The 23,725-nt window shown below is 54.5% G+C and overlaps 1 protein-coding gene and 1 long non-coding RNA gene across 2 annotated transcripts in view; one reads left to right on the top strand and one right to left on the bottom strand.

Moving 5' to 3' along the window:
* Positions 1–23,725, bottom strand: part of LAMC3 (laminin subunit gamma 3) — a 66,801-nt gene that overhangs the window by 22,511 nt on the left and 20,565 nt on the right. Inside the window, 11 exon segments of the mRNA XM_003353687.5 lie at positions 343–588; positions 2,741–2,929; positions 5,334–5,552; positions 9,354–9,472; positions 9,651–9,843; positions 12,305–12,415; positions 15,235–15,371; positions 19,068–19,166; positions 20,525–20,642; positions 20,722–20,910; positions 23,253–23,419. Coding sequence (XP_003353735.4) covers positions 343–588; positions 2,741–2,929; positions 5,334–5,552; positions 9,354–9,472; positions 9,651–9,843; positions 12,305–12,415; positions 15,235–15,371; positions 19,068–19,166; positions 20,525–20,642; positions 20,722–20,910; positions 23,253–23,419 — 1,787 coding nt within the window.
* Positions 595–13,960, top strand: LOC106509275. The gene is made up of 3 exons (XR_001306659.2): positions 595–1,172; positions 12,762–12,896; positions 13,698–13,960. It is a non-coding gene; the product is annotated as an uncharacterized LOC106509275 (long non-coding RNA).

Genomic DNA, 23,725 nt, shown 5'->3' with positions numbered 1-23,725 from the left:
TGAGCATCTAGGCGGGGAGACCTGGGATTGGAAGCCCAGAGGCAGAACAAATGGGATGAGTGCCACAGGCCATCTGAGACAGACCTATGTGCCAAGTGTGCTACCTGAGATAAATACCAAATTAGCCGGGTAGGAAGAAAAAAATCACAGGGTCAGACTTGATCAGACCCCAGGGCTCCAAAGACCCTGGAGGAGAGCAAACCCTTACACTTTCTTGACAGGCCAACAGAGATGGTGACTAATCTGCTGAAGGTTGCACATCCTTGCAGAGCAGCCGGCTGGAACCAGTGGAAGAGGGGCCCACTGTGCCTCACCTCGTGGGTCCAGGAGGTGGGTACTCACGCACGCATTTGTCCTCGGGCAGAGAGGCCAGGGCGTCCCCGTAGAAGCCCTCCTGGCACCGCTCACAGTGGGCACCTGTCGTGTTGTGCAGACATCGCAGGCAGTGGCCAGTCAGGGGGTCACAGTTGCCCACAGCGTTGGGGTCCACGTTCCCACTGCACTGACATGGCCGGCAGGGCTGGGGGGCTCCAGAGAGCCCCAGTGGGTCCCCAAAAAAGCCATCATCGCAGATCTCACAGCGTTGCCCTGGGAAGCGAGAAGCCTTGTGGGGAGGAGCAAGAATGAGGAACCCAGCCAGCTGGATCCTCAAGGGGTGAGGGCGGGTGTGAAGCAAAGCAGGCTCCCTCGAGTACCCCCGTGGAGCAAAGGGGGGCCTCTGGGGTCAGGCTGACTTGGGGCCAGGGCCCAGCGGGGCCATCAGCAGGCTGTGTGGTCTTGGGCAAACCACTGTGCCTCTCTGACCTTGGGATCCTTGTCTGCAAAGTGGGGCCAATAATGGCAGCTACCTCAAAGGACTGCTGAGACACTTTGGTGAGATAATTTGTGCAAAGCACAGCTCTTGGGAGCCCTGCTCTGGGCTGTCTCCCCAGCCCTGCTAGCCAGCAGGGAGCTGTTTTCAGAGTGCTCCCAACAAAGCAGATATCTGCCAGGACCGAGGTAATAGGCTGTCCTGACACAGCCACAGGGACTAAATATAGAAGCAGGTGTCTGAAACCTTGGAAACATCACATCAGGTGAAACAAGCCAGACACAAAAGGACAAATGCCGTCTGATCCCACTTACACGAGGTACCTGGAACAGTCAAATTCAGAGAGACAGAAACCAGATGGGTAGGTACCAGGGGCTGGCGGGAGGGGGAACCATTAAACAAGAATTTAATGGGTATGGAATTTCTATTTAGGACGATAACATAAATTCTGCAGATGGATGGTGGTGACAGTTACACAACACTGTGAATGTACTTAATGCCAGTGAGTTGGGAACCGTACATTTAAAAATGGCTAGGAGGGAGTTCCCGTCGTGGTGCAGTGGTTAACGAATTCGACTAGGAACCATGAGGTTGCCGGTTCGATCCCTGCCCTTGCTCAGTGGGTTAACGATCCAGGGTTGCCATGAGCTGTGGTGTAGGTTGCAGACGCGGCTCGGATCCTGCGTTGCTGTGGCTCTGGCGTAGGCTGGTGGCTACAGCTCCGATTAGACCCCTAGCTTGGGAACCTCCATATGCCATGGGAGCGGCCCAAGAAATAGCAAAAAGACAAAAAAAAAAAAAAAAAAAAAAAAAAGGCTAGGAGTTCCCTAGTGGTTCTGTGGGTTAAGGATCTGGCATTGTCACTGCTGTGGCTTGGGTCCCTGGCCTGGGAACGTCTATATGCTACAGGCACAGTCAAGAAGGAAAAAAAAAAGGTTAAAATGACAAATTTCATGCTATGTGTATTTGCCAAAATTAAAAAACAAATAATGGGGAGTTCCCACTGTGGCACAGCACTAACAAACCCAACTAGTATCCATGAGGACTCAGGTTCCATCCCTGGCCTCACTTAATGGGTTAAGGATCTGGTGGTTTCCATGAGCTATGGTGTAGGTCATAGACACAGCTCAGATGTGGTGTTGCTGTGGCTCTGGCATAGGCCGGCAGCTACAGCTCCAATTCGACCCCTAGCCTGGGAACCTCCACATGCTGCGGGAGTGGCCCTAGAAATGGCAAAAAAAAAAAAAAAAAAAAGGATGATTCAGAGGATATGTGAATACTATCTCAACAAATCTATGGGGTTTTTTGTTTGTTTTTTGATTTTTTGACCAAGCCTGCAGCATGTGGAAGTTCCTGGGCCAGAGATCAAATCTATACCACAGCAGTGATTTGAGCCACAGCAGGGACAACACTGAATCCTTAACCACTAGGCCACCAGGGAACTCCAATAAAGTTTGTTGTTTTTTTTTTTAAACCATATGTCTAGGATGACTCTGAGTCCTGGAGTGGGAACGAGGAGTGGGGAAAGGGCTGGGGCTGGGGCACCTGTGCTTCACACATTATCTGGTGACATTTTTTTAACAAGCTGAACGTGTCATCAGAGTTTTCCACTTTAACTGCTTATCAGAACCAGCCAGGGAACCTGACAGGAATCCAGATTCCTGAGCTCTGCCTTAAGCTACTAAACCAGGCTCTGCGGGACCAGGGCCTATGAGAATTTCCCAAACCTCACCAGGATATGGTCAATGAGCCAAAATCTTCCAGGAACGCACAGCAGCCCAGGGCCCTGGCTACGGGTCTATGAGACTCAGCATCCCCAGGCCTCCTGCCACCCCTAAGCTGGGCCCGCCCTCACCTGCCACACCCCAAACCCAGGACTCACTCCCAGAGCCCGGGCAGAGGCAGGGCCCCAGGGCACAAACCACTCACCTCTCTGGCCCGGGGGGCAGTGGGTACACACCACCTCCCCACTCTCTGGCATGGTCGTGCAGGCCGACTGCCCAGGACAGGGACAGGGCTGGCAGTCATCGGCTTGGCCCGTGAAGGGGTTGCCATAGAAACCTGGCAAGCAGCGCTCACAGGAAGGGCCCTCGGTGTGGTGGCCGCACAGGCAGATCCCTGGGGGCAAGACAAGCACCCGGTTACCCCTGCCTGTGCCCAGGTGCGCTGGGGACAGTGGGCAGGCTTCTGGTTGTGAGGGTCACAGAGTATGTCCCAGGCAGAACTAGGCCAGGAACACTTCCAGGTGGAGGCAGCACAGCCCAGGGATGAAATGTCCACCCCGGGTTCACGTCCACCACTTACTGACCATGAGACTCTGGGCACCCCTGTGCCTCCACGTCCTGACCCAGGAAATGGACACAAATGGCTCCGACCTCTAAAGGTTCTTGTCGGGATTCAAGGAAACCATACATTGCAAGTGCCCAACACCGTCTCTGGCACACAATTATTGTTACATTATATAGATACAGTATTACAAATCACCGACACAATTATTGTCATCGTTATTATTTATATTCCAAAACTTATAATCAAACCAGCAGATGAAACAGCTAACATTTGCTCTCATGGGTTTCTCTGTCCTCTGAGATTTTTTTTTTGTAATTGAAGCCTCTGTGTCCTCTTAACTTCACCAATAGTGACACAGACCCAGGATTCTGGCCTTGGCATGAGGCTCCCATTTAGAGGGACTGTGAGTTGCCAGAGGCTTCCTGGTCTCACAGAACGGGACCCCCCTCTCTGCCCAAGGGTTTACTTTTTTTTTAAGAAATTAAACTTTAGGAGTTCCTGTCATGACTCAGTGGTAAACGAATCCGACTAGGAACCATGAGGTTGCGGGTTCGATCCCTGGCCTTGCTCAGTGGGCTAAGGATCTGTCATTACCGTGAGCTGTGGTGTAGGTTGCAGACATGCTCGTATCCCATGTTGCTGTGGCTCTGGTGTAGGCTGGCGGCTATAGCTCTGATTCAACCCCTAGCCTGGGAACCTCCATATGCCGTAGCAGCGGCCCAAGAAATGGCAAAAAAAGAAAAAGAAAAAAGAAAGAAATTAAATTTTATTCCTCCCGAGCCTTAGGTTCTGTTATTTTATTTAATTTTTTTTGGCCAGGCCCATGGCATGTAGAAGCTCCCCGGTCCGGGATCAAACCCATGCCCACAGCAGTGACCAGAGCCACAGCAGTGACAACGCCAGATCCTTAACCTGCTAGGCCACCAGGGAACTCCCCACTGGTTTCTAATAAGGAGATTCTGCCAACCCCCTTCTGGAGCCCCACAGCACCTGGAGCCTGCTCAGAGTCTGAGGCGCTGGGAAGAGAGGTCCCCTTGGCAGAGACTGAGAGGGGGGCCTAGGTGAAAATGAGTTACGAGTTCCCATCATGGCTCAGTGATAATGAACCCAGCTAGTATCCACAAGGATGTGGGTTCGATCCCTGGCCTCGCTCAGTGGGTTAAGGATCTGGCATTGCCATGAGCTGTGGTGTGGGTTGCAGACGCGGCTCGGACCCTGCATTGCTGCGGCTGTGGTGCAGGCCAGCAGCTGCAGCTCCAATTCCACCCCTAGCCTGGGAACTTCCATGCGCTGCACCTGCGGCCCTAAAAAGCAAAAAAGAAAGAAAGAAACAAAAGGGGTTGAGACCACCACTCCCCAAATACCTCAGCAGCACCCAGCAGGGACTGAGGTGAACAGGGGGAAAAGAGGGGACCCAGGGTGGACAAACGGAGCAGGGGTGGCCTCCGGGGGAAACTGTCACGCCCGCCCTACTTTCTGTTGGTCCCTGTCTTGGTCCAGCCCCCACATACTCATTACTTTTCCCTCCATCCCGGGGGGGCAGCAGGGGCTGCTGTGCCCATTTTACAGATGAGGACTGGTCCACATGGAGCTGGAGGTTGTGACAAGGCAAGGGGCTCTGAGGGATGACAGATTGGTCCCATCTCAAGAGAGAGCTCCCTCCTGGAGCCCTGCAGGAAAGGCCTATGAGGCCTCATCTGGCTCCATCAGTGCTGCCTGCCATGGGCACAAGAAGGAAGATGGCCCCTCCTGTTGTCCATGCCGGCTGGCCTGCTGATTCCCAGGCTACTGTCCTTTGGCAGCTGCGAAAAGGCATCTCCCTTTTCGGAGACCCCAGCAGCTCCAGGAGATCCTTTAATTCTCCCTGTGAGGGGCCAGTGTCCAGCTCTGGTCCAGCATCTCCTGCCCAGTGACTGCAGGCAAGGTCTCTCCCAGGCTTTCCTCTTTTATGAGGAGCAGCTCTGCCACCTACTGGCCATGTGGCCTCCCTGCACCTTGGGTCCCTCACCCGTGAGATTATATAGGGGGTTTTGCAGGATTCCAGGACATAGCCTATAAAAAGGTGCCTAGCACATGGAGGAACCCAAACACCATTTTCTTGGTACTGTTTGTAGTGCTCACTCACAGGCGCACAGCTGGCCCTGCCCAGGTCAGTACCCATTTTGCTGTTCTGGGTGGAGTCCAGGTGACCCTGGGGTCGGGGCGGAGGGGCTGGGGGTGCAAGGAGACTCACCTGTGTTGGGGTCACAGGTGCCATGCTGGTTACAGATGCAGGGAACACAGCTGGCATAGGGACCCCCCAGTGGTGTCTCCCGCTTGTATCCCGGAGCACAGGATTCACAGAACTGGCCTGAGTACCCCGAGGGACACGAGCACGTCTCTACCCAGGAGGCTGGGGGGCCGAGCCCTGGCTGGGCAGACGTGAGCCGGACCTCGGTCAGCAACACTCGGCCTGCAGAGCGAGGGCAGAGAAGGAGAGGGTTCCACACACGGCTTTCTCCCTCAAACCTTCCTGCTCACATAGTAACAGGCAAGGGGTTATTGGTCCATGGATCAATGATAATTTTTAGGGCCACACCCATGGCATATGGAAATTGCCGGGCCAGGGATTGAAGCTGAGCTGCAGCAACACCAGATCCTTTAATCCACTGTGCCGGGCTGGGATTGAACCCACATACCTGCAGTGACCCAAGCCACTGCAGCCAAATTCTTTTTTTTTTTTTTTTGGTCTTTTTGCCTTTTCTTAAGCTGCTCCCACGGCATGTGGAGGTTCCTAGGCTAGGGGTCTAATCGGAACTGTAGCCGCCAGCCTACACCACAGCCACAGCAACACCAGATCTGAGCCGCATCTGTGACCTACACCACAGCTCACAGCAACGCCAGATCCTTAACCCACTGAGCAAGCCCGGGGATCGAACCCACAACCTCATGGTTCCTAGTTGGACTTGTTAACCACTGTGCCATGACGGGAACTCCTGCAGTAAGATTCTTAACTCACTGTGCCACAGCAGGAAATCTTCAGTTATAATTCTTTATTTTATTTGTGATTACTTTTTTTTTTTTTTTTTTTTTTTTTTAGGGCCACACTTGCGGCATATTGGAAGTTCCCCGGCTAGGGGTTGAGTTTGAGCTGTAACTACCAGCCTACACCACAGCCACAGCAATGGGGGATCTGAGCTGCATCTGTGACCTACATCACAGCTCATGGCAATGCCAGATCCTTAACCCAGTGAGTGAGGCCAGGGATCGATCCTGCATCCTCATGGATACTAGTTGGGTTCGTCACCACGGAGCCACAATGGGAACTCCCTATAATTTTTTAAAAACAAAGGAAAAAGAGGTAATTTCCAGAATGAGAACTAGATCTGGCTAGGAATTTACAGAGAGATGGTCTCTCTCACACATTATTAAAGATATGTACATTTAAAGGCTGATACCATTCACCAACCTCAGATTGGTAAGCATTTGCTTGGCTACAAAGCAAACTTACAGTTACCAAGGGGGTGGGGTGGGGGGGATGTGAGCTGTGGTGTAGACTGCAGATGCGGCTCAGATCCTGCATTGCTGTGGCTGTGGAGTAGGCCGGCAGCTGTAGCTCGGATTCCACCCCTAGCCTGGGAACGTCCAAGTCAAAAAATTAAAAATTAAAATTAAAAAAATTAAAATACAAGGAGTTCCTGCTATGGTGCAGTGAGTTAAGAACCTGACTGCAGTGGCTTGGGTCACAGCAGAGGCACGGGTTCCATCCCTGGCCAGTGCAGAGGGTTCAAGGCCCTGGTATTTCGGCAGCTATAGTGTAGGTCACAGCTTCAGCTCAAATCCGATCCCTGGTCTTCCATATGCCACAGGTGCAGCCATTTAAAAAAAAAAAATGTCAGTACATGCACACAGAAGCGTCTGGAAGGGTATACCCCAGAACCATATCAGTGGGAGGACGAGGGCTGGGGGGCCGTGGGGTGAAAGGAATGTCCACATGTTCAAGTGTATCTCCAGGTCACCCCACCATGGGCCTGGCCTAAGTAGGTGCCTTGTAAACCGTTGCTAACTGGAGGTTGAGTGAACGACACAGGAAGTTCTGGAAGCTGCTGGAAAGAGTGAAAAGGAAACTCCTGCAAAGGGGGCTCAGGGAGCAGGAGGCTTCTGGGGACTCCCCGGCAAGGAAGGTGGGGATAAAGGCAGTTAACCCACAGTTAATCCTCAGGAGAAAGGTGTGGAGCTGGAGGGGCTGGGTTACAACCTCCAAGCCTCAAACTCCAAAGGGCCCAGGGAAAGCTGGCCAGCTAAGCCAGGGCTTCTCAAGAGGCGCAGCTCACTTCCCTAGAAGCACTGACTGGAATTCACATGGTTAGGTTAAAAAAAAAAATTTTTTTTTTTTTTTTTGGAGTTCTCATTGTGGCTCAGTGGTTAACAAACCCAACTAGCATCCATGAGGTCACAGGTTCGATCCCTGGCCTCACTCAGTGGGTTAAGGATCTGGCATTGCTGTGAGCTCTGGTGTAGGTTGCGGACATGGGCTCGGATGCTGCATTGCTGTGGCTGTGGTGTAGGCCGGCAGCTACAGCTCCAATTAGACCCCAGCCTGGGAACCTCCATACGCCACAGGTGCAGCCCTAAAAAAAAAAAGACTAAATAAATAAATAAAATTTTATTAAAATTTTTTATTTTTGGCCACGCCCATGGCATGTGGAAGTTCTTGGGCCAGGGATCGAACCCAAGCCACAGGAGTGACAACAATGGATCCTTGGCCGCTATGCCACCAGGGAACGCCTAGTTATTTTTTACTTTTTTTTTTTTTTTTTTTTTTTTGTCTTTTTAGGGCCGCACCCACGGCATGTGGAGGTTCCCAGGCTAGGAGTCAAATTGGAGCTGTAGCCACTGGCCCAAGCCAGAGCCACAGCAACACGGGATCCGAGCTGCGTCTGCGACCTACACCACAGCTCACGGCAACGCCGGATCCTTAACCCACTGAGCAAGGCCAGGGATCAAACCCGAAATCTCATGGTTCCTAGTCGGATTCGTTAACCACTAAGCCATGATGGGAACTCCATTTTTTACGCATTTTTAAATTAAAATGTAGCTGATTTATAATGTTGTGCCAATTTCTGCAGTATAGCAAAGCGACCCAGTCGCTTTCTATATATATTTACATACTTTCCTTCCTCTATACATATATACACATACATATATATATATATATATATATATATGTATATATATATACTTTCCTTTCTTATATTATCTTCCATCACAGTCTATCCCAAGAGATTGGACATAGTTCTCCGTGCTATACAGTAGGACTTCATGGCTCATCCAATTTTTAAAAAATACAATTTACTTTCTTTTTTTATTCTGTGTATTACAGTTAGGGTATTAATTTGTTTTTCAAAAATCGTGGCGTTCCCACTGTGGTGCAGTGGATTAAGGATCCGGCATTGCCACAGCCACGGCGAAGGTCCCAGCTGCAGCTTGGATGCAGCCCCTGGCCCAGGAACTTGCAGGTGCCGCGGGTGAGGACAAAAAGATATTGTGTCTAGGTACGTCATAATACCTGTGAGTTTCATTTCCAGACCGTAAAAGGGTGTTATATGTGAAAGATTTGTTCTAAAAAGGGGCAGTGAGAATGCCTGGTCTAGGCACATACAGGTATTGGGGTGGGGAGGAGAGAGAGACGTGAGCCTGCGAGGAGGAGAAAGTACCTAAAGGAAAGACGGAGAAGCCAGGAACAATCAGAGGGCCATCAGGGACCAGGACAAGAGGTGGTGAGAAATCTGGGTTGAAGCTGTGTGGCCACCTTGCCCCCTGGTTGAGAGGGTTGAGACGCCACGCTTTCTCTGGGTGCAATACGTCCGGTGACCAGCAGGGGAGCCAACCCCAGAGAAATCCAGGCCTGACCCCTGCCGCAGGCACCAAGCATGGCCCTCTGAGGGCCCAGCCTCCCGGCAGTGGTGGACACTGCCACGGTGTGACCAGCCCAGGCTCTTGGCTGTTTTTTGGCCAAGCACCTGTGCTCAGAGCTCTCCATCGTCAGGCCCCTCACCTGTGCAGCCCCTGCCTCTGTTCTCAGCAACCACTCCTGCTGCCTTTCCTGGTTATACGACCTTGGGCAAGTGTCCTGACCTCTCTGAGGCTCAGACCCCTTTGTGGTAAAGGGGGGTGCAAGAATCACCTGCTGTGAGGACGCAGCAAGGCTGTGCACAGATGAGCCTGGGGGCCCAGCTGCTTTGGGGGCGGGGGTGTCTCGAGTGTTACTGACCAGAAGGGCTGGGGCTCCAGCCACTGGTCCGGATACGCAGAGCCGTCAGATTGGCCAGCAGCCGCTGGAAGTGGAAGGGGGGCAGCGGAGGGTCCGCGTCCTCGGAGGTCTCCTGCAACCTGGCACCGGGAGGGGGGCAAAGCAGAAGCTGAGGCTGGAGGCGGGTGATGCCAAGACTCCTCCAGCCCCCTGGTTGAGAGGGTTTAGACACCAGGAGCCGGGAGGGCGGAGGAGGCTGTCAGACCACGGGGACCACCCCGCCCCCTGATCCCATCTCTCCAGACAGAGGACACTTACTGGAACCTGAGCTGTACCTCCTCCTGCTGCCCGGCGTCCCGGGGGCTGGACGAGCTGGAGTGCCGCAGAGTCAGGGCCAAGCCAGTCCCTTCCAGCCTCAGCTGCACTGGGAGAGGGGCGCCCCCGGGGGGGACCCGAAAGGTCAGTGTGAGGGGCTGCCCGTAGCTGAACCGCTGGTCTCCCAGGAACTTCTCTGAAGACGAGAAGAAGGTTCGATGGTCTTCACTGAATTAGCTGGATTTTATCTATCTATCCTTCTATCTGTTTATCTTTATAGGGCCCACGGCATATGGAGGTTCCCAGGTCAGGGGTCGAGTTGGAGCCACATTCGCTGGCCTACCCAACAGCCACAGCAAGGCCAGGTCTGAGCTGCATCTGTGACCTAGACCGCAGCTCGTGGCAACGCTGGATCCTTAAGCACGAGTGAGGCCAGGGATCCAACCCACATCCTCATGGATACTAGTCAGGCTCATTTACTGCTAAGCCACCACCGGAACTCCTGAATTAGCTGCATTTTAAACGTCTGTGTTGATTTTACGGGCCATTAAACCTTCAAAAGAGAAAACCACGGCAAAAAGGAGAAAATCAGAGGCCCCTGCACAGAAGAGGCTGAGGGTGGCCCGCCCCCACCGCCACAGCCAGGGCGGGGAGTGACCGGGGGCCCCACGCCTCGTTTAACGTGTCACTGTCACTATCTTGACATTCCTAATACGTTCACCTTGGAACCTGGGTTTTGTAAGCGAAGCGCCACAGGACAAGGGAGTCTGGGTGGGAGCAGAAGATACCGTCTGCATTGCGGTGGCACCTGCCCGTTCACGCAGCGCTTACGATGCCCCGAGAGCACGGAATTCCCGGGGACCCCCAGGCGGAGGCGTTTAGGGAGGCTCAAAGCCCAGGTAAGCATGCGGTGCTAAGCAGGGGTGCTGATGCCCACCCCCCCTCCCCAGGCCACGCTTTCCGTGGGACTCAGAACCCACGTGCAGCAGAAAGAAGGCAGAAACACTGGGGACCAAGGAGCCCCTTCGTGGCTGTTCTTACTCTGTTGTTTCTCTGCAATAACCAAGTGCTTATGGGGGACATCACGACACAGAAGGACAGGGACTGAGACACCCTGTCAGGCCTTCCTTCGGGGCTTCTGTACACGAGAGTGCTTGGTAGAATGGATGCAAAGCAAGAAGAGAAAGAGAAACCTGCCTTGCCCACCACCCAGCAGAGAGCCCAGCAAACGCTTCCTCAGTGATTAACTTTTTTTTTTTCCCCCCTTTTTACAGCCAAACATGCAGCATATGGACGGTCCCAGGCTAGGGGTCGATCGGAGCTGCAGCTGCTCGGCCAGATCCGAGCTGCATCTGCGACCTACACTGCAGCTCACGGCCACGCTGGATCCTTAACCCACTGATCGAGGTCAGCGACTGAACCCGCATCCTCACAGACAGTACGTCGGGTTCTTAACCCGCTGAACCACAGTGGGAACTCGCTTAAAGGTGTCGACAAAGCAGCCATGGGATAGAGCGTGCTCTTGCTCTCGGGCCCCTGAACTTGGAACGCTTGCCCCAGGAGGGGCCCCGAGGATTCCACGTCCTTTGCTCCCGGCTGCCGGGCCCACAGGTGCTGTGTCCACACGGCTCCTCGGATGTCTGTACCCCCTCTTCCGACCCTCCTGCAGAGGAAGGGCAAGGGCAGGACCAGGCGGGGAGCCAGTGGACCCCAAGTCTGGCCCCAGTAGAGCTAAGGATAGATCTCCAGCTCCTAGTCTGATACCGTTTCCAGGAGACAAAGTTGCCCTAGTTGGCCGGGGGTGGTTCAGAATAACTAGAACTTTTTGCTTTTAAATGAACACCATGGCCCATGGGTGTGTGTGTGAGAGAGAGAGGCTGATGGGAAATGCACAGGGCTGTCTAGGATACGACAGTGGTCCTGGCAAGGCCACGAAGAGGAAGCAGATGCCAGGGGGCATGTGGTTGGCAGAAAAACACCCCCAAAGGCGTCCACATCTCTATCCCTGGAATCTGTGAGTGTTTTACGTTGTGTGGTGGGAGCAATTAAGGTTGTTAATCACCAGACCTTAAAGCAGAGAGACTGGAGCTCCCGCTGTAGTGCAACGGGATCAGCGGCATCTCAGGGGCGCTGGAACGCAGGTTCAGTTCCTGGCCCGGCCCAGTGGGTTAAGGATCTGGCATTGCCACAACTGTGGCTAAGTTCGTGGCTGTGGCTTGAATCTAATCCTTGGCCCTGAAACTCCATATGCCACAGGGCGGCCAAAAAAAAAAAAAAAAAAAAAGTAGAGAGATTGTTTCGGACTATCCAGCTGGGCCCCACATAATCACAGACGGCCTCCAAGGATGGAAGAGGAAGGCGGAGAGATGCAAAAGGAGAAAGACTGGACCGGCTTTGAAGGAGGAGGAAGGGGCCACGAACAGAGAGATGCAGGCGCCTCGAGAAGCTGGGAAAGGCCAGGGAACGGACCCTCCCTGGAACCTCCAGAAGGAACACAGCCCTGCCGACCTTGACTTTCGCCCAGGAGCACCTGCGTTCATCTTCCCACCTCCAGAACACTGAGAGAAAACAGCTGTGTTGTGTCTCATCACTAAGTTGTGACGGCAGCCACAGGACTTGAGCACGGGTGGTCCTGGCCCTGCCTGTGCCTCAGGTACCTGGTGCTCTGAGCTCCTCTTCATCCTCTGGGTCCAGGAGGAGCCCCCCGGGGCTCCATCGTGCAGGATGCGCTGGGCCCCCCGAGCTTCCGGCCCGCCAGCCATCGGCTCCTGGAAAGCAAACACACACAGGGTGTCACTGTGAGGCCCTGAGGGGTGGCCTCCGCCCCCTCCCACTTCCCGCCCTTCCCCAGGTCTGGAGGACATGCCCCCCCACCCCCCCAGCAGCCTGAAACCACAGGGCCCAAGGAGGGGAGAGACTGTTCTAGGGACCGGCCAGGCAGGGATGAGAGCCAGCTGGTGCTAGCAAATACTCCACGCCCAGACCCGAGGCGTGGGGAACCCCACCCTGGATCAGGATCAGGGTCCCGGGGGGAGGGGGGAGCTAGAAGGCTCGGGGACCTGGCTCTGTTGGAGGACGGTCAGACCCCTGGGCCTGCTCTCTCTGTCCTTTCAGCAGACTTTGGACCCACCAGGAGGACACAGCCCAGAGACCCCATCATGAGCCATCACTAAGAAGACTGGACTTGACCTCGTTCAGGGTTCGGAGAACTTCCTTGCCGTGACCACCTCACCACCCCTGTCCTTGGAGGTGTGTGTGCCATGAGCCCCCCTGCACCCTGGGAGGCCCCCTGGTTAGAAGTGGGCAGGCCAGAGTGGGAACCCAGGCCCAGTTTAGTTCCCCCACCCTCTGGTGACAGCAGTACAGTCTGGAGCAAATGACCTCTAGGGGGCGCTCTGGGGAAGGGGCAGCTGGGGAATGGGGTGGAGGCCCAACACCAGGGGCTGGGGGTGGGGTGGCACCGAGGAGGCGGATGGAGGGATGAAGGGAAAGAGGTCAGAAAGGGGAGGTCCAGGGCTCCTCGGTGCTAAACTGGGTTCTGTCCCCTTGCTGGCTGGGTGACCCTGGGGAAGTTACGTAACCTCTCTGAAGCTATTTTATCATCTGCAAAATGGGGGCAATGAAGTACTTATGGTCTGGGAAGCAGTGCTCAAAGTTAGTCTAAATACCCTGGGAAGAGTTCCCATCGTGGCTCATCAGAAACGAATCTGACTAGTATCCATGGAGATGCAGGTTCGATCCCTGGCCTTGCTCAGTGGGTTAAGGATCTGGTGTTGCCATGAGCTGTGGTGTAGGTTGCAGATGCAGCTCGGATCTGGTGTTGCTGTGGCTGTGCTATAGGCCAGCAGCTATGGCTCTGATTAGACCCCTAGCCTGGGAAACTCCATATGGGCAGGTATGGCCCTAAAAAGAATACATATGTGTACATATATATATATATATATGACCTGGGAGATCCCTAAGTCTCTTATTGGGGGGGGGGGTCCAGGAGGTCAAACTATCTTAAGAAAACTAAGGTGTTATCTCCATTTTTCATTCTCTTTCTCATAGCGAGAGTTTTCCACAAGCTACAAAACGTGGGATCACAACAGAGAGAAGCCGTACTGAGAATCAGCTGACTTCCATTCATCCAGAGAAGTGCAAAGCTGTCAAACAAGTAGCACTCTCCTCACAAAACGTTTTCTCTTTAAAAGGATCGTTATTTTTCACAGGGGGATGTTACTTTTTATCCTAAGTTTTTTCTATGGTCATTTGTAAATGAATTAATACATGAACATTTAAAGTACTGTTTATTTTCTTTTTGTCTTTTTTAGGGCCGCGCCTGCGGCATATGGAGGTTCCCAGGCTAGGGATCTTATCGGAGCTGCAGCCGCCAGCCCACACCGCAGGCCTGGCAACACCGATTCTGAGACACATCTGCGACCTACACCAAAGCTCACGGCAACACTGGATCCTTAACCCACTGGGCGAGGCCAGGGATCAAACTGGCATTCTCATGGATGCTAGTCGGGTTTGTCACCGCTGAGCCACCACAGGAACTCCTATTTTAATTTCTAATGCAGAAAATATCCATAGAAACAACCTGCATTAATAGAAGACTTTGAGGTCCTCAATTTTCAAGAGTATACAGGGATCCAGAGAACAAGAAGTTTGAGAACTGCTGGCTGGGGTGCGGGGGGGCGGGGGGGCTTGTGAGATCGCGAGAGATGCTGAGACTGAAGCCCCAAACCCAGGGCCTGGCTCCAAGTGAGAACAGATCATGACGTTGCTATAAGATTCTGTGAAATGAATCCCGTCAGACGTTGTGCCTGTTCCAAGCCCCTCTTGAGCCTGCTTTCTGCGTGGTGTCCAGCAGAGGGCGCACTGCCCCTGCATCCCGAGCGCCCCAGAGCCAGCCCTGAGATTCTATCTCCCTGGGTGAGATGCAGGGGCGCTGGGGACTCAGTGGGGCACGGCAGGGTCCCACGCAGGCTATGATTTAATGCGGAGTTCAGAGCTCCACTGCCGTCCTGCTCCAAAGATCCACCCGGAGTTGGGGACCCCGGGATGACAGCACTCCTAGACCCTGGCCCCTCAGAGGGCCTGCAGGGCAGTGAGGAGCAGCACTCAGGAGCTGATGAACCCGGGTGCCAACAGCTAAGTTATGTGACCTACTTTTCCTGGGCCTCAGTTGCTTCATCTGCAGAATGGGAATGAGAGTACATGCCGGGGGAGCCATGAGGTACCATGTATGTCAGGAGCACAGCAGGTGCTTGATAAATGGATGCCAGGGGATTGAGCCTGGATCCCTAGCCCTGCGGTAAGCCAAGGAGGCCAGTCATGACGGGGTGATTGGAAGCTCTCCCACAGGCTCCAAAGACTGCCATGAACTCACTCCCCACCGTTGCGGGGGCACCCCAGGGGTGAGGTAGGGGCTGGGGTTGCAGAAGGACAGAGGGGGCGTGGCCAGTGTGTGCACCTGCGGAAGACGCCGGGGCTGGGGGCACCGTCCGCACCGCCCTCGCAGGATCCCCCTGGAGCCGGACCACCTGCCCTGCCTGGGCTGGGAGCAGACCCCGCGGAGGTGGCTGCAGGAGGCACTTCTTACCCTGGCGGAAGTCGGCGAGGATGTGGTGCGTCCGGAACTGGGTGGCAGCCGCACACGCCTTGGAGTGGCCGTAGCAGAAGCAGCTGCTGCAGCCCGCTGGGTTGTGGGGCTGCAGGTTAAATGTACCCGGGCGACACCTGAAGTGGAGGCAGGACATGGGGTGGGGGTGGGGGCTAGTGAACTGGCCAGGCTCAGGGCAACCCAGCTAGACTAATTTGAGTCCAGAGTCACTGGGGAAATTTTAAAAATTTTCCGGGTGTTCTTGTTGTGGCTCAAGGGGTCAAGAACCCAAGGAGTATCCATGAGGATGCTGGTTCGATCCCTGGCCTCGCTCAGTGGATTAAGGATCTGGTGTTGCCCCACGTTGTGGGGTAGGTCCCAGACGTGGCTCGGATCCTGTGTTGCTGTGGCTGTGGTTCCACCCCTAGCCTAAGAACTTCCATGTGGGGCAGTGCGGCCTGAAAAAGAAAACATTTTCCCTCAATTTACAGAGTTGTTGAAAAGGTTGGAGAGAGTTCCCACGGCCTCTTCACCCAGCTGTTCCTCATTTCTTTTTGGTTTAGCTGGCCGCACGTGGACCTTGCTGGGCCAGGGATTGAACCTGCACCACAGCATTGATTGACAATGCTGGGTCTTTAACCACGAGGCCACCAGGGAACTCCGGCTTTTCCTAATGTTAACACCTGACATTACCAAGGTAGGCTTTTCAAAGCCAAGAAACTGACATTGGTTAATGTTATTAATAAACCCTCGCCTTTATTAGTTCTCCCCTTTTCCCACGAATGTCTGTTTCCCGTCCAGGATCCCATCCAGGACACACGGTGTTACATTTAGCTGTGACCTTAATTTTGTCTCATCTGTAAACAGCCTCTTGGTCTTTCTACTTTTGACAGTACCGGTCAAGATGCTTTGCAGGCTGTCCTCCATTGGGGTTTGTCTGAGGTTTTTCATGATTAGGCTAGAGCTATGGGATGTGGGAGAAATAGAGCGGACGTGCTCGTCACATCGGGGTAAATGGCACCCATATGACGTCACTGGCAGTGGATGACATCACCAGCAAGGTATGATGTCACTGATAACACCCTTCACCACTCAGTTAAGGCGCTGCCTGCCAGGTTTCTCTACTGCAAACCTGCCATGTTCTGGTTGTTAGAAGCAAGGCACCGAATCGAGCCCACTCTCAAGTGGAAGGGAATTAAACTCTACCTCTGGGAGGCGGGGGTGGGGGGGTGTGTGCCAAGAGTTGTAGACTTACAGTGAAAAGGGAAGCCCACCACAGTAATTGGGAAATAGTTTGAGTGAGCGATTTGGGGGCTATGCAAACATCCTATTTCTCCTTCAGGTTCTGCACACGAATTGCAGCCTGCATCATCAGTGGCTCTGGCCTACAGCAACTGTTAGTGATGCTCTTTTTTTTTTTTTTTCTTTTCCGGCAGCACCTGCACATGGAAGCTCCCAGGCCAGGTATCAAATCTGAGTTGCAGCTGCAGCAATGCCAGCTCCTTAACCCACTGTGCCCCAGCGGGAACTCCTTACTCTGATATTCTAGCAGCGATTTTGTATTTCCCCCATTCCTCCTACGTTAAACATGGAATTCTTCTGGAAGGAAGATCTGTCCCTTCATCCCTGTGTATTTATTTATTCACTTGTGTATTTATATCAGTGTGACCTCATGGATGTTTATTTTATTCACTGGGTTATAATCCGATCCTGTTGTTATTTCTTCTGTTCCAGCTCTGGGAACTCTTTCAGGTTGGTCTTTTTGACACGGGCCCCCATCCTTGTTTGGGGTTTTGGGGGTTTGTTTTTGTCTGTTTTTGTTTTCAAGCACTTCCCTGCTTTCTGGCACTAGCAGCTACTCCAGGTTCATCTTGCATTTTCTCCGCCCCAGCCCCAGAATCAGCGGTGCCTCCAAGGAGCCCTGGAGGGACGTTTTACAAACACAGATTCCTGGTTTGCACCAGGGGCTGGGGGTCCATTCGAGCCGACCCGGGTGGAGGAATCTGATTCAGAAACTGCTAATGATCCCAATGCCCAACCAGCTCCAAGGAACACATCTCACCCAGCACCGCCCCCACCCATTTCACAAATGGGCAAAGCAAGGCTCCGTGGAGGACCTCGTCAAGGCGCAAGGCAGTGGGGCAGAGCTAGTGCGATCCGGCCCCCCAGCTCCACTCTGTCCCTTCAACTTGAGGGGTATCTGAGGAGGAAGACCGAGCAGGGTGTCCACCCCTGATCCCAGGACCCATGGGCCACGCGTGTACAAGGGGAGGAGGCGGCCTGGGGCTGGGTAAGAGTCAAGGCCAAGCTTCTTCCTGCACCAGTATAGGCCCAGCTCGGTCTGGCAAGAGTAGAGTCCATGATATACCACTGTGTCAGGCTTTCCACACACACGGCCCATGGCCAGAGGAACAGAGAGGCCCTGGCACAACCCCGCTGGCTACAAAGGCCCCAGAGGGCAGAGATGAAGCCAGGAAGAGGAGACAGTGTGTGCCCAGGAGGTGGACCCAGATGTGCCTGCCAGCCCTGCTGCTGTGGCTAGAAGGTCCCTGAACACGTGAAGGAAGAGTTGTAGGGAAAAGTCCTTCTGCCTTGCTGAGCTTTAGATGCTACCTTTGTATCATGATAAGATGGCAAGGATGGCAGACAGGCCTGAATCTCAGCTCAACTGGTAGGAGCTTCTTGGAGCAGGGTGTAGAAAAGGAGTCAGAGGTTACAGGAGGGCTCATAGTAAAGACTGCTGTGCTCCATTAGTGATGTCTGACCTGGGGTGTGAGATGGGAGGGTTGTGGAAGCACTCCATTAGTGATGTGTGCCCTAGGTGTGAGATACGGGGGTTACGGTGGTGCTCTATTAGTGATGTCTGCCCTGGGTGTGAGATGGGGTTGTAGTGGTGCTCCATTAGTGATGTCTGCCCTGGGTGTGAGATGGGGTTGTAGTGATGCTCCATTAGTGATGTCTGCCCTGGGTGTGAGATGGGAGGTTGTGGTATGAGTACCACATTTGCCAATCCCTAGATTAGATGATCTCTCTGATCCTGTTTATCTCTTTCTTTTCAAGATTCTGAGCTAAGTGGGGAGTTCCCTTCATGGCTCAGCGGTTAATGAATCCGACTAGAAACCATGAGGTTGCAGGTTTGATCCCCAGCCTTGCTCAGTGGGTTAATGATCCGGCGTTACCGTGAGCTATGGTATAGGCTGAAGACGCGGCTTGGATCCTGCATTGCTTTGGCTCTTGGTGTAGGCCGGTGGCTACAGCTCCAATTGGACCCCTAGCCTGGGAACCTCCATATGCTATGGAAGCAGCCCAAGAAATGGCAAAAAAAAAAAAAAAGATTCTGAGCTAAGGAAAAAGAAGACGTATTTTCAGGAGTTCCCATAGTGGCTCATTGTAACAAACCTGACTAGGATCCATGAGGATGCAGGTTTGATCTCTGGCCTCACTCAGTGGATTAAGGATCCAGCATTGCCTGCGACCTGGTGTAGGTCGCAGATGTGACTCAGATCTGGCGTTGCTGTGGCTGTGGTGTAGGCCGGCAGCTATAGCTCGGATTGGACCCCTAGCCTGGGAACTTCCGTATGCCATAGGTGTGGCCCTAAAAAGACCAAAAAAAAAAAATTATTTTCACAGTTTAGGAACTATTAGTGGTGGTGATTCAAAGTATAAACAGTGTCATAAAGCCTTTAGATAACTTCCTGGGTGTCAGATCCATGGTGCTTCAGGACGGGTGCCAGGTGGTGGGGTTGCCCAAGTCTGTGAGGGCCCCACCCCCTGCTCCACTGCCATCACTGAGGTCACTTCCTGCAGGCTTACAATAAGATGGGTTCACCCACCTGTCACAAAGGTTTCCTTCCACATTCTCTTTGCAAGGGCAGCGCCCGCTGCGAGGGTCACAGGTGCCCAGGCTGCCAGCAGAATTGCAAGTACAGGGTCTGCCAAAGAGACAGGACCAGAAGAAAGTGTCCAGCAAGCAACTCCAGAGTGGGGATAAACCCATGTGCTTGGAAGGAATCTCTCTCTCCTTCCCCACTCCCTAGAGGAGCAGGAGGCAGGCTGACCCAAGAGCCCCTCCCCACCAGCCTGATCGTTCCCATTGAATGAAGTGACCCATCCACTTGCCCATCCGTCTGTCCGTCCATCAGTGCATCGCTCACCCACACACCTGTTCACTTGCTCATCCATACATCTTTCCATCCACCCGCCCATCCATCTACCCACCACCGGACAAGACATGGTCCCTGTCCTTACAGAGCCGAGTCCAGTGAGGACAGACAGGCAATAGCTAGATGTTGTATTTGATAGACCCTAAGAGAGAATGTATAAGAAGCGGTGGCAGCACTAAGAAGGTACCTGGAGTGGGGACAAGGGGGCAGGGAGCAGGGAAGACTTCCTGGAGGAGGGGTACCTTGGCTGAGAACTGAGGAACAAGTAGGACTTTGTTCAGACACAGGCTAGGGAGAGAACACTCTGGGGTAGAAGGAGTGTCACGTGCAAAGGCCCAGAGGCCAGAGAGACCCTGCGGAAGCATCCAGGCCCCCACCTAAGGGCCAGTTTGATGCCAGGAACAATTGAGTATTTTTTGAGAGATCCGGGACTCCCCCATACCTTTCCAGTGTCATCACTGCTTTTCAAATATCCAAGGAGATGGCTGCAATTAACCAAAGCCAAGTCCTTTTTTTTTTTTTTTTTCTTTGCTGCCTAGTGTCATATGGAGTTCCCAGGCCAGGGATCAGGATCAGATCTGAGTCGCAGTTGCAACCTACACCACAGCTGCGTTAATGCTGGATCTTATGCTGGGCTGGGGTTCGAACCTGTGTCCCAGCACTCCAGAGATGCTGCTGCCAATCCCGTTGTGCCACAGCAAGAACTCCGAAAGCCAGGTTCATTTAAAAATGCTTCTGAATTTATAATAGCTTAATTTTTTTGGTCATCATGTATTTTCGCAGTCAAGTGATGGTAGCTATTAGACCCCACTTCTGAGGTCGGGACTGCCACCCAGTAGCCCCCAGCCCGTCGCTCTGCCTTTGGATGTCCCACCAGCACTGCAGCTCAGCCTCTCCTCACACTGTGCTCCCCTTGCCATGAATGGCCTCCCTCCACCCAGGTCCCCGAAGCAGGACCCCGGGAGTCAGCCTTCATTCTTTCTTCCTGTTCCATGGTACCCGCCCCTGGCAACTCTCCCTTTCCAGAGGCTCCGGAATCTCCCCACTGCTTCCCCATCACTCCGTCCAAATCCACCGTCATGCATCTTGGCTGGGGCGTCCACACCCACTGCCCCCACCGCCCTCACCTGCAGCCACCCTCGCTGAGCGAGTGGAACCCGGGCTGGCAGCGATCACACTTCCAGCCTGTCACCGTGGGCTTGCACTTGCAGGTGCCCGAGTCATCACACTGGAGGTGCAGGGAGCCTGGGGAGGAAGGGCATGGGGCAGCAAGGGCCCATGGTGGGGGGGGAGGGCGGGGGCTAGGGTGGCGTTGCCCACTCACCTGCTGGGTGGCAATCACAGGGCTGGCACGGCATCTGCGGGTTCCAGCGATAGAAGTTCTCCTGGCAGCGCTCGCAGTGCGGCCCAGCTGTGTGGTCACGGCAGTGAAGGCAGCGCCCACCGTGGCCCGAGGTGCGGAAGAGCTCCCGGTCAAATATGCATTCCTCAGAGTGGCCGCTGCAGTTGCAAGCTGTGGGCAGGAGGCAGGGGAGGGTGTGTGGAAGAGGCCGTGGCATACGGTAGGAGGGGAGTCAGTCAGCCTCCTTGTAGGGCACGAGCAGGCAGCTGGAGGGAGGTCAAGGATGGAGTTCAGGCCTGTCTTGATCCAGGATCTGGAGACCAGTCAACTGACTTTCCAAAAGAGGACACTCTCAAGAACAAAGGGGGCACCGTTAAATACACCCCCACACAAGACCTTCCTAGACAATCCAGGACATACAGTCACCTGGTTGTGGCTCACAGACTGGCCACCTTCTGGAGGAGCAGCATAGCTCACCTATGGATCCTCTAAGCCGTAATAGAGTGCAAGTCTGATCCCTAGTGACTAGTGGTCACTCAGAGGTGTGAAAATTACAAGCACCTTTCAATCCCTCATTAATAAATATACTCTTTTTTCATAGCCACACCTGCAGCATATGGAAGTTCCCCTGCCAGGGGTCAAATCGGAGCTGCAGATGCCAGCCTACACCACACCCACAGCAACGCAGGATCTGAGCTGCACCTGCAGTTCACATCTGCAGTGACGGATCCCTTAACCCACTAAGTGAAGCCAGGGGTCCAATCCACATCCTCAGACACCATGTCGGGTTCCTAACCCACTGAGCCACAACGGGAACTCCAATCATTAACACCCTTTTTAAAAAGTATGTGCCAAGGATTGACTCCGTCTTGGCTCCCATGGAGAGCTGGCCTGGTGCAGGGGTGAGGGAGAGCTGGGGTGAGGGGACATTTATTTGATCCTCAGTCCTCACCCCATAGACAGCTCCCCAGACCGAGTCGCCCCAAGTAGAGGCATCCGTGGTAGGAGAGCCTGGAAGGACCCCCAACACATGGTGGGGGGACCAGTGACCAGTATAAATCCAGTTTAAGAAGGGCCCTACGGCCACCCTGGGCAGATGGGACCGGGCTTCCCAGAGGAAGTCACAGCTAAGCGGAATCTGAAGGGTGAGCAAGAAGGAAGGAACCAGCCGGGCAAAGGTGGGGAGAGGAGGCGCAGAGTCCCAGGCAGGAGGTGAGAGGCTAACTGCGACAGAGCCGGTGTGGGGGTATGGGGTTGGCATGTCATGTGATGGGCAGGGCAGGGCCAAGGGTGGGGACGCTGTGCGTGTGACAGGACAGGGAGGGATGCAGGGGGAGCTGTGAGGTCAAGAGCTTGATGCAGGGAGACTGGGCAGCTGTGGTCAGTGGCCTTCACCTTGGAGCAAGGGGTGCTGTGGGAGGGTTGCCCAGGGGTGAATGTGAGTGCATTTGCCCTTGAAAGTGCCTCTGGCCATGGGCAGCGGGGCTGGGGAGCTGGAAGAGCAGGGAGGAGGGGGCTTCAGATGCTACAGGAGGGGTTGATGGGCTGAACCACAGAGCTGGCTGTGTAGAAGAACCTGGTTAGAGAGAGAGGTCGAGCATGAGCCCAGCATCCAGGATGAGAGGTGACGCAGAGGTGGCAGGAGAAGCAGTCTAGACTTTCAGGTCCCCACCATGAAGACAGCCCCAGACTCGGAACCAGTGAGCCAGACAGCTTCCTTGGTCCCGGGAGGGCTTCCTGGTGGAGGCAGGCCAGCCAGGGCAGCAGGAATTCACTGGGGCCCCTGTGGGCCCGGGAAGCTCCTGCAACAAGCTCCATGTCCCATGGCACAGGCCGTCCCTCCCCACGCCAGCTCTACAGGCCAGCAGCCCAGGCCCAGGAGCACGGCGAGCCGAGGCCGAGCCGTCAGCAGCTCCTATGCATGAAGACTGGCCTTCTGCAGCCGCAGAGCCAGGCGACAACCAGCTATACATGGGAGCCTGGAGCAAGCCACATGAAAGCCAACAGAGACGGAACAGGGCCTGGGGACAGTGGGAAGCTGGAGGTGGCATGCCAGGCTGGGAGGACCCCCCAACCCATGTGCGGCCCCAGCCCTGGGGAAGGCGTGACACAGCACTGTCCTCTCCAGCATCTCTGAGGCTGGGAGGTCCCAGCCACATTACATGGGGGCCAGGGCATCAAAGGGCTGCCTGGAGGCCTGCAGAGAGGCTGGGTGGGCAGGTTGGCACCCTCAGGACCTGGGGTGGCCTGGCTTTCATTAGCAGCTGCGGTTGGAGCAGTTGAAACAAAGGATCACGTCGGGGGTCCTTCTGGGCCCTCCCACCACGGATGCCTCTGCTTGGAGTGACTCGTCTGGGGAGCTGTCTGTGGGGGTGAGGACTAAGGATCAAATAAATGTTCCCCCCATCCCCAGCTCTCCCTCACCCCTGCCCCAGGCCGGGCCCACCCAGAAGCAGCCCTGCTGCCAGGGACAGGGAGTTTGGTTCCTGGCCTGCAGGCCCCAGGACACTCACGCAGACACTCGTTGGCGGCCTCAGCTGTGCCCCGGGCCCACGGGCGGTCCTGGAAGAAGGGCAGGCAGCGCTCACAGTCTGGGCCCGTGGTGTTGTGCTGGCACCGGCAGGCCAGCTGGCCCTCCTCATCCGGGCCACACTCGCTGGCGTGGCCGTTGCACTTGCATCTGGAAGAAGAACATGGCCGGGGGGGAGGGGCAGTCCAGAAACTAGGGTAGGTGCCAGCAGAGGAGGGGTAGCCCCTGATGCTACTGCTCAGCGATGGGGCTTTACTGAACACCTGCTATGTGCCCAGAGCATCGGTAACAGAACGCACCATGCCGGGCTGTTCCCAGCTCCGCACCCACACGCATCGCATCTTCACAGGCCCCCTCTCATCCCCATTTAACAGACGGAGGAACTGAGGCACAGAGAGGCTGCCCGAGGCCACCAGTTAGTAATGGCAAAATCCTCAATGCTGCCACTGAAGGCAC

The sequence above is a fragment of the Sus scrofa genome, chromosome 1, assembly GCF_000003025.6.
Source record: "Sus scrofa isolate TJ Tabasco breed Duroc chromosome 1, Sscrofa11.1, whole genome shotgun sequence".
Classification (NCBI taxonomy): domain Eukaryota; kingdom Metazoa; phylum Chordata; class Mammalia; order Artiodactyla; family Suidae; genus Sus; species Sus scrofa.
This window is presented reverse-complemented; position numbering and strand designations above follow the sequence as displayed.